General features: G+C 35.0%; 1 protein-coding gene across 1 annotated transcript; it reads right to left on the bottom strand.

Moving 5' to 3' along the window:
- Positions 1-2,083: 2,083 nt before the first annotated feature.
- On the bottom strand, positions 2,084-10,609 carry SPATA4 (spermatogenesis associated 4). Its single transcript, XM_012770719.3, has 6 exons — positions 10,382-10,609; positions 8,745-8,874; positions 8,244-8,362; positions 7,916-8,136; positions 5,381-5,488; positions 2,084-2,318 (listed from the first exon to the last, which is right to left on the bottom strand). Exons 1-6 carry the CDS (start codon positions 10,597-10,599, stop codon positions 2,218-2,220), a joined length of 897 nt encoding a protein of 298 aa, XP_012626173.2. The 5' UTR covers positions 10,600-10,609; the 3' UTR covers positions 2,084-2,217.
- Positions 10,610-10,815: the final 206 nt, after the last annotated feature.

The raw sequence follows: 10,815 nt of genomic DNA, 5'->3' as shown, positions 1-10,815 counted from the left end.
GAAGGAAGAATCTCATTAGACAATGATTTTTGAAGCATTGGGAAAATATTTTACCTAAAAGTTACCAGTTACCAGGGGGTTAACATAATTACATCAAAATGAGTTTACATTTTGTGAAAATATGATTTTCATGTCAATCAAGATAAATTAAATATATATATTTCCATGAAATTTTCCAAATGTTTTCAGCAACATGGTTGCATTAGAGCAATGGCTGTATTTCATTGTCCTTATAACAAGAAAATTTACATATTTTGGTTATAAATCAGAAAGTATTCTGAATATAGTAAAAGCCTCACTAAGTATTTGTAAAATTTAGTCTTTCATAATTTGTGTATCACTAATATGGAAGACATCTTTATAATCAAGTCTTAATAAATGCTGATCGTACCAAATCTTTGAGACATTTGTGCCTAATAATTAAAATATGTACTTTCATGCTGAATTTATACACCTGTGCTATTTAATATGACAAATCCTAATCTAGATTTATATGTATGTATGTATTTCAGGTCTCCTAAATTTTAATAAATACTACAATTAAAGCCTGATATGATGTAGTGAACTGCTTAGATGAGCAGTAGTCTCGTCCCTGAAAATACCATTGAGAGACCACTGTTTCTCCATAAATGCTGGGTCAGAAGCATTAGAGGAATGAAGGGTTAAGCTGTCCAACTGAGTTGTTACTCTACCCAGAAACCTAGGAAAATCACTTCAATGGATTGTTACAGAGGCTGATTCTCCACTTACGAGAAACACTGACTACATTATACCTCAAAATAAGTGTAAAAGGGGAAAAGCACATACTATTTAATAGAAACAGCATGTCACAGTGGCTTCTATCCCCACGATAAACATTCTGTCCATTGAAAAGGTTCTGTGCCTATATGGGCTAGTATAACTCCTAGAAATTTCATTGCTTTCCTCTGTCCAAGATCCCATTTGAGGTAAACGGTCTTCCTAAAACAGGCCTGTGTATTGTTAGCTTCTGTTGACACAACTCATCCTTAAGAAGCTCTTGAGATTACCTACTGTGACTATACTTGCTACCGTCATTTACTTATTATGTAATGCAGCCTACACACTATTTCACGTAAACCCCGCAGAGTGTTTCCTAACAATATTTTATGGGTTAAAAAATCATTCTCATGATTTTATAGTTCAGATTGTCCCATTAGAATGCAAGACAACAGGTAAATTACTTAAGGCTGGTTAAGATAAAACTGGATTCTGAACACATTCCTAAGAGGTACTTATATCTTCAGGGCTCTCTTTAAGTTTTATTCCTAAATATTATCTATCCAAAAATGTAAAATTTAGCAGGAAAGTCTCTGAAGGTTGAAATGATAATAAAACTGTCTAAACCTTCAAAAATACAGAAAAGCTGATACATTTGGCTGTAAACTGGCATTCATTTTGTGGGATTCAGCATTAGTTATATTCATCTCGGAAGTCAAATGACACTGTCAATTAGCTAACATTAAAACATGAATAATTCCAGTTGAAATAAGTTTTCCACATATGAATATAAAATTACCAAGAATATATGAAAAATAATTAGTTTTTCGGAATATCAATCTGCTTTTGTTTCCCTTCAATAAAAATATGAAACATAGCGGCATCCAGTAGGAATTTTTAAATTGAACTAAATGGATTGCTAAACACCGGAGCCAAATTCTAAGAAAAGCATGATTTTCCTTCCCCACAACTCCTTATCAATAGGAAAGGTACCTGTTTGTTTAAGTGGTTTAAATTAAGGGTCATAGAGATGATGAATAAGATTTTCTATGGGCCAATATTTAATAATTCAAAATGAATTTTTATTAATGAATATTATATATAAATATATAATAGCAGGCAAAGTAGTAGCCCTAATGAGGAAAACATATTACAAATTAGATTCATCATTCCTATATAATTTATGAGAAAGAACTGTTACCATGGTGAATTATGTTTAACTGTACCTTTAAAATTATTTTTGCTCATTCTGTACTTATTTGATTTTATATTTTCCACAGTACCTGGTACTGGTTTTTACTAAATGGTTATTGAATTGAATTGAAAAGAAATGTTCTTAGCCCAATTATGGATAAGACACCACTTCAATTTATTTATTATTGAAGTACATCCCAGACTAGGTGATAATATCTCTTTAGTATGGCAAGAGATGGTGGTATCAATTCCTCAAAGCCATTTGACACAGGTGCTTTTCAAGTTTTATTTTCCATGTCTTTGGCAGGTTTCAAAACAATCACAAGGTTTTCCAGCTTGGTTCACATAAATTTCTCGATGGGAACTGCTACGGTGACTTGTATTTTCTGAAATATTTAAATAAACAAAATTAAAATCAATTAATAGTTTTTAGATATTTACACAACCATCAGTGTTTCTAATATATCAAATATATGCAGAATGATTGGCAGCAGGCTGAGCACAGGTTAATCTGTCTGCTAAACAAGAATATTTAAATCATGCATATCGTAGTCATAGATAAAAAAAACATCTGAATGTCACCCACCTCCAGAAGTCATCAGCAGTGTCTAAAAATATCCAGGGCTTATTTTGGTTCATCTGATACTGAATATGACTCAACTATTTTTAGATATTGCTTCAAAAAGCAGCTGAGGCAACAGTGGCACAATTTTTGATTTAGATTTGACAAATGTCCATGATTCATAATTCAGTTTATGGAACTCTGATTATACCGAGGCATTCAAGCTGGCCACCCAGACTCTTTAGGTCACTCAGTTCTAATACAGGGGGCCAGTAACAACTAAGAAATCTCTATCCCATTGGCCCATAATTTTGCTAGATACTAGATTTTGATAAACAATTAGAAGAACTTCAGTGTTAAAAAAAAAAAAAGCAAAGATAACCTACCTTAAAATTAATTTTGGTGACCCTGTTTGATAATTATAAGATTTACAGATGAACAGTCTGTGATTTCAGTGCTGTTATGTTCAATCTTAGATTGGAAAATAGAATTAAGTTCCTACAGTCTAGTGTTCTTGCCTCTCCTCCTAGTAACTTTTAAATTACGGTAGCTGATCTTAACTATTCACTCTACCCTTTTATCAGAAACAACGGAAATGGAACACCTTTAGTGAATTTAGAAAAAATGATTTAATCCTTAAAATAGTTCTCACCCATGTAATTACCAATGTCAAATCCACAGCATTCATTAATTTCCTGTGTACCTAGACTAAGAGAATACAAGTACATATCTGGAACAGGATTGAGAGAAGTAAAAAACAAACAAACAAACAAAAAAAGTATGTTCACCTTCCCATTGTGATTTGCCCTGTCTAGGGAAGGTTTCCATAAACCCACCTCCTTTTCCAAGGAGAGATAAAGATCACCAGCGTGAAAGAGAATCATAAAAAAGAGCATTGAGAGAATGAAATGGAAAGAGTTATTTATAGCTGTTTATACACTAGTAAAATTATAAAAGCAAAAGTCCATTTTACTTGGAATCCTGATTTAAGGTAATGACAAATATGCCTTTTCTAAAAAACTCATATGTGAACTTGAAAATTTTCCAAAAAGATAACAGAAATGAGAAATACTCTTGAGCCGTTCAAATGTCAGTAGGCTTCGTTGTTTACATATGGCCTATTTGCATCTGTTCCTTCCACAGGAAAGAAGCCATGCTGTGACACATTACTACTCCCTCCTACCTTTCTTTCATTGCAGGTCCCAAAGCAGATGGCAATGCCCTTGCCCACCCCCAGGCAGATCCAGTTAGCCATAGGGAGAAAGAGACAAGCAAGTGAAAAAAGAAAGAATGAACAAATGAAGAACCTCCCTTCACCCTCCTTGCCATAGCCCTACTCCCATCATGACCCCCTCCTCCTATGTTCACCCTACTGCCCTGGCTTCAGCTCCCACCCTGCTGGAACTTTTACTGCAAATATCAGGAACAGAAGAAGGTTGAGGCAGGTTGAAGGAGAGGTTGTATTCCCAGAATCTAAAGGTGAAACTATGCATACATTTTTTTTTCATTGAAACATTGGTATTCACTTCTGTTGGATTCCATCATTCTAACCACTATGCCCCAAGTGTATGATGAGTTAAAGGAGTTTTGATAAGCCGGCCTGATGTCTGGATATTAAAAAGTGTGCTCTGAGGAACACTAAGTTCTATAAGGCCATTAGAGCAAAAGCTAAATTAAATAGTGATGTGTGATCAAAGAGAATTTGGAGAACACCTTATTCTTTATCTCTCCTCTTTAATATTTACAATGCATATTAGCATTTTAAAGGTTCTAAGAGGTCATAAGTTTTCAAAAAAGGAATCTGTTGACATTGATCTCCCCAGGTTTTATGTAAACAAGCAACTTTTACCCCTAGTGAAATCCCTCTTAACATTTTAGGAAACATGCCCTATAGCAAAGATCCACAAACATTTTCTGTAAAGGGCCTGATGGTAAATATTTTAGGCTTTGTGGTAGGGTTGCCAGATAAAATATGGAACATCTAGTTAAATTTGAATTTCAGATAAATAACAAATAATGTTTAGTAGAAGTGTGTCCTAAATAGGTCCTCAAAATTATTTGCTGCATTGCCTTCTGTTTTCATATATATATATATATATATATATATATATATATATATATATATGAAATATATACACACACACACACACACACACACACACACACTGTGGTACACATCCATACAACGGAATACTATTCATCAGTAAAAAGGAATGGACTATTGATAACATACAACAACTTGAATAAATCTCAAGGGCATTATGTTTAGTGAAAAGAGTCAAATTTTATGCAAGTATAATTCCTCTTATGTAACATTCTCAAAATGCAAAAATCATAGACAACCAGTGGTTTCCAGGGGTCATAGGTGGGGAAGGTGTGTACAGGGAATGTCTTTAGGGTGATGGAATAATTCTGTATACTGATTGTAGTGGTGGTTATACAAACCTATTCATGTGATAAAATTTTATAGAATTATATACCAGAAAAAAGACTGCATGTAAAACCTGGTGAATCAGAATAAAGTCTGTAGCTTAATAAATGGTACTGTATCAATATCAATTTTTCTGGTTTTTGATACTGACACACAACAATAATGGTACATAACTATTTTTGTGTTCTGTGCTGTCATTGTAGAAAGCTGGATGACAATGCAAGAGAATTCTGCACTATTTTTTCAATTTCAATGTAAGTTTAAAAATTATTTCAAAATAAAAAGTGAGCATGTGAAACATATAAACAAAACCATAGCCCAGCCACATACCAATTCTATGTAAAATTTAAGGCTGAATGTCAGCCTAGACCAACATTTTAACTAATTCTAAAACTTTGATGGAACAAAGGAAAAAAATCTATTTTAAGAGGCAAAAAGTTAAAACAAGAACTTACGTAAAACAGGGGCAACTTTTTCCTTTAATTTAAACCTTTGACCAGAGGATTGGGCAGGAAGATGATTAAGAGTAGTTTCTCCCACTGTTGGTTTGACATCAAACCATTCTAAAAATATAAACACAAAAGTTATTTCTCAAAAAAAGTCAAATGACCATTGTCAAAATAAGATACCATCATTTAAAAATTAATCAAATTATTTAAGTATCTGCTTTATCATGTTCCTTGGAGTGGTGTGAATACGTAGGTTAATAACCCCTCTCTACATTGTTCACAGTATCTTTGATGCACAAAATAGTTACTTTAATGGCAATATTTAGATGTTCCTGTAATTAGTTTTTATTCAGTGATAACATGTACAAAAAAGGTGAACAAATTATAAATGTAATTCACTTCAATGAATTATTAGAGTGAATACACCTGGAATAACATCACTCAGATCAAAAATGATATATTACCAGTACCCCAAAAACTCCCACTTGTCTCTTCCAGACAGTATCCTAAAAGGCAAAGGCTATCCTGACTTCTTTCATTATAGGTTGGTTTTACCTATTTTTATATTTCATATAAATAAAATCATACAGCACCCATTCCATTGTGCAAACATTTTTATACTATTAAAAGTTGTGTAGGCCAGGACTGATGATAGGAGAAAATGAAAGGAAAAATTTTTAAAAATATTGTGATTTAAAATTGTTTCCATATTTCCATTTCCATATTTCTTTTTGAACTACTCCTATAAACTACAGTACTTGGGCAATTTCCTTGTGCTTCTAAAGATCTCTTCCTCCTCTGCAGCTCGTCTTTCTCTGAGGCCTGAAGAAGTACCTAAGGAAATTTCTACTCATCAGCCATGCTCCCTTAACGCTAAATACAACTCTGGTCAGTAACTGTGGCAGAACTATAATTATTGCCATTAATTACTTTGGCAACAAATAGGAAACCCTTAAAAATCAGTAGTCTCAAGAATTAATATTGGAGATAGAGTGTTATTCAAGAATTGGAAGGGCCATAGTAATCTGTGGTGAAAGAGAAGGTGTGTTCAAAAGCAGACAACAGATACAGGTTAGCTTTGTGTAAAGATGAACTTTTATACAGAAGAATAAAAATAATGATGTGTGATTTGTGGTGTTAAAAAGTAAGTTGACAGACTTAAAGTAACTAAAATGCTGGACAACAAAAGAACTTAAGTGAGGTGTCCCCATGTAATTAGATTGGGTCCACCTGAATAATGGAGCATATACTCTCTGTCTTAAGGTTCATAACTTTAATTACATCTGCAAAGCTTCCTATGCCTTGTAACATAAAATATTCATAGGTTTCGGGGATTAGATCATGGATAACGAAGGGGCCCATTCTGCCTACTGCAAAGTTTGATGAAATTAACTAAAGTTTTAAAATGTGTATAAATAAAAAGAAGAATAACATATAAATAGTATGCTTCCCTAAAACCATTTTTTTAATCAAGGAAATTATAACAAAAGAAGCAGGACAGTAGTTATCCTGGGAGGGGAGTGTGGAGAATGCAATTAGAGAAGGACACACAAGGGAAGGTAAAGGTATTGACAATGTTCCATTTCTTAAACTGCATAAGGATATATAATCATTTTTTCATTATTACTTTTTAAAAATTGTACATATACATTATATACTTGCATGTGTAATAAATTTCACAGCAAAATTTTAATATTTAAAAACATAAAAATTTGAATATACAATTCTATGAAAGTATTAACCTGAATTCTTTCATTACTCACAAATTCATGAGCCAGAGATGATAAAAGGAAGAAAAACAAGAAATATGCAAGATGGAAGAATGAACAGAGTAAGAGAAGACAAAACCCAAAATACCTATATCACAATTGTAAGGCGGTTTTAAAGTTGGTGCTTTCCTCTCCCTCCAGAGACCAGAGAGAAAATGGTTTTTTTTTTCTTCAGAAAATGGAGTTCAAAAGGGAGAGAAATCCTAATGACTGATCCTCTATCTGCCTCCTTTCCATAATGGGAGTCTGATGGCAAATGCTTTGGATACTTAGAGAATGATTTTAGTGATACCTCTGGAAAGTTGCTGTGGCTTGCCCCAATCTGCCCTACCATCTACATACCAATAAGGCTCCTACGGAAAGGATAACACTGACCATACTCTGGACAGCGTTTACAGTGAATCGTGGTAATCCAGGCTTTTCCAAAAAATGTATATCCTGATTAACTTTTAAAACCTTTCGTTACTTGAGTTGATACGTGAACTTCTTATTTCCCACAAATGTTTTACATGAATAGATACTTAAAACATTTTTCTTAAAAAAGGAGTCTATACACTGTTAAACTATGCCTTCATCAAAAAGAATGAATTATAACATAAACCACTCCAATGATAATAAATCACTCCACTGCTAGCATTAGAGAAGGTTTTTTCTCTTTAAACCAGTAACAGGAGAAAGCAGAAATGAACCAGTGCAGGCTTTTCTTTCGTATGTGCTCAACAACAGCCTCATAGAGCCTGGAAGAACTCAGCCGTTTCCAAGGAAAACTTACTTGGATTCAATTTTCTACTTATTTTTCTTTGCAACATGTGTAAAAGGAAGAGGAACTCTATCTTAAGTTCATTGTTGAGCGTGTTGGGATTGCTTAGTAATTCTGTCAACCTAATGTTATCTTTAATTGACTTTGAAGCTGTAGACCTGGGAACCAGGGGTAACCGCATCTGGTAACTATAGTCTGTGAAATTCACCAAGTCATCCTGGACACTTTTAATCCTGGAAATAAGAAACAACATACTGTTTACAAGCCACATTTTAGTGATGATATTTATATTATCAAAAGTTTCACATTAAATTGTACTAGGAAATTTTAAATAACTTACTCTCGATGTGTTAGTAAAGTATAAACCTCTTGTATCAGTATTTCAGGTACTCCGGCTTTACAATGAATTGTTCCATGGATTAGTTCTTTAGGTAATTTAATTTTTTTTCTTTCCAGGAACTTTAATAGTAGAAAAAATATTTTCATCATAAGAAGTTTTATAAAAATCTCCAATTATTATGTATTTGCTTTAATCTCCCTTTTGTCTCTCAACTAATTTTCTTTGTTTAACACATTAATTATTAAAAGATAATATTCAGCAAGAAAACAAATCATTAAATTCCATGCTAATTAAAATGAATATGCTGTTTCATAGATGACTCATGACATAAACAATTGGATATTACTAAACTTTGTGATATACAGAACAAACTGCCAACTCAGTAGCAATGGATCCTAGCACATAATCACACACACATACACACAGATCCAAGAAATTAGAAGTACACCTTTTTAAAACAAACTTTTTAACAGTTAAAAGTATAAATTATTGCTAATTTACCTTCTCCAACTGTGCCCAGTTATCTAATTTGACTTTTAATGAAGTTCCGTTTTCAAAGGAGGATAATTTAAGTTCCCAGGGATAATATATACTGAATATTTCTGCAATCAGGAAGCCATTTGAAAAATCCCTGATCCGTAACAATAAGGAAATAATATAAAGTGTAGTTAATTATGCAGTTTGTATTGTTTATAATTAATTAACACCAATCTAATATTCCATGCTGGCAATGTATCTTGTAATACTAGTTTTATTGGATCATTGCTCTGAGAACAACCTACTATGGAATAGCAGTTTGCTAAGATTATATACACGTCAAAGGCTTGGGTGTTCTTTTTATGAACTCAAACTATTAGTTTCCGTGAATATGCATTTTAACAAGATATCCAAGTGATTCATATGCACATTAAACTTTTAGATGCATCTTTGTAAGAAATACCAAATACTGAAGTTAGTAGTCACTGCTTATCCACAGTGTCGCTTTCTGCAGTTTCAGTAACCTTCAGCCAACCATAGTCTGAAAATATTAAATGGAAAATTCAAGAAATAATTCATAATTTTTAAATTGTGTGGCATTTTGAATAGTGTGAGGAAATCCCACACGCCTAATCTGTCCCACCCGGTAAGTGAATCTTCCCTTTGTCTATCTATTCCGCTATAAACACTGCTCACCCATTAGTCACTTAGTATCCTTTTTGGTCATCAGATCCACTGTCATGGTATCTCAGTGCTTGTGTTCAAGGAACCCTTATTTCAATTCATAACAGCCCCAAAGCAGAAAACTTGTGATGCTGGCAATCCTGATGTGCCAAAGATAAGTTGTATGGTGCTTTCTTTAAGTGAAAAGGTGAAAGTTCTCAATAAGGAAAGGGGGGGAAATTGTATGCTGAGGTTGCTAAAATGTGTGATTAAAAAATGAATATATCTCTCAAGTTACGAAGAAGAAAAATCCGTGCTAGTTTTGCCGTCACATCTCAAACAGCAAAAGTTACAGGTACAGTGCATGATAAGTGCTTGATTAAGATGGAAAAAGCATTACATTTGTGGGTGAAAGACATGAACAGAAGTGTGTTCCAACTAATGGCAATTGGATTCAGTGGTTTCAGGCACTCTCTGCGGGGCTTGGTGTTCTTGGTAAAGGAGGGACTACCTTAAACAAGAATTTTTCCTGCAAAAGATTCATCGCCTTAATTTTTATAGAATTTAGTTGGCATTCCCAGAGCCAACATTAACTGCCAATTACATTCAGGGTGGCTACACTTAAGGCAACTATTTAAAATCCCTCATAATCCTCAAACTAGATGCCATCTCTAACTAAGGGTAAACTGATCCTCACTAATATTAATGCCCAATGTCCCAGAAGAACAAAAGCCTTGCTTATTTTAATATTTGTGCAGTCCCCAAAGCATCCTGTCTTAGCTTAAGTTTGCAATTTAACGATTGATTAAATAAATTAATAAACTGCTTCATCGTAGTTTTTCAAAACCTCACTCCCTAAGAGGTGTTTTCACGTGTATGTGCGTGTGGTGAGTTGGTGGAGGGTCTAGATCAGACACCTAAGCCAGGACAGGTGGCAGAAAGGAGGCGGGCGCGGACCCCCGGTGCGGGCTCCTAGGGGCCTGGGCCGGCTCAAGCACCTGTGGATGTTCTTGGGGAAGAAGCTGAGATCCAGACTCTGGAGCCAGCGCAGAACGCAGCGAGACAGGTGGGAGCTCTTCGCGGGGTGCGGATAGACCAGACACTTCTTAGGCTTCCCTCGGATGCGAGCTGCTGGCTGTGGCGAAGGTGACGATGACTTGACTAGGGCTGCCGCCGGCTGTGTCAAATACTGCCTTCCCTGGCCGGCGGCAGCCATGGCGGTTTCTGTGTTTCTATGGCAACAGCAGAGGGCAGGCGGGGCCTTAGAGCGGGTGGGCGGGGCCTCAGCCTTGGCGCAGGCGCCCTGGGCGGTTCTGGGGTGCGCAGCTCCGGGGGAGGCACCGGAAGTTCGCGCAGCGAAGGCGTTGAGCGCTGTCCGGAGTGCTTCAATCCTGGGTGGAGCTTTCAACCTCAGTTTTATTGACCTCACTCT

This window comes from Microcebus murinus, chromosome 15 (genome assembly GCF_040939455.1).
Source record: "Microcebus murinus isolate Inina chromosome 15, M.murinus_Inina_mat1.0, whole genome shotgun sequence".
Lineage (NCBI taxonomy): Eukaryota > Metazoa > Chordata > Mammalia > Primates > Cheirogaleidae > Microcebus > Microcebus murinus.
The sequence above is the reverse complement of the archived record's forward strand: the minus strand, read 5'-3'. Positions and strand labels throughout refer to the sequence as shown.

Excerpts from the sequence above, each read along its gene's own strand:
- SPATA4 (XM_012770719.3), bottom strand. The coding sequence starts at position 10,599 with ATGGCTGCCGCCGGCCAGGGAAGGCAGTATTTGACACAGCCGGCGGCA. Across the intron at positions 8,363-8,744 it reads ACTGGGCACAGTTGGAGAAG|TTCCTGGAAAGAAAAAAAAT; the intron begins GTAAATTAGCAA and ends CTACTATTAAAG. Across the intron at positions 2,319-5,380 it reads AAAAGTTGCCCCTGTTTTAC|AAAATACAAGTCACCGTAGC; the intron begins GTAAGTTCTTGT and ends TAAATATTTCAG.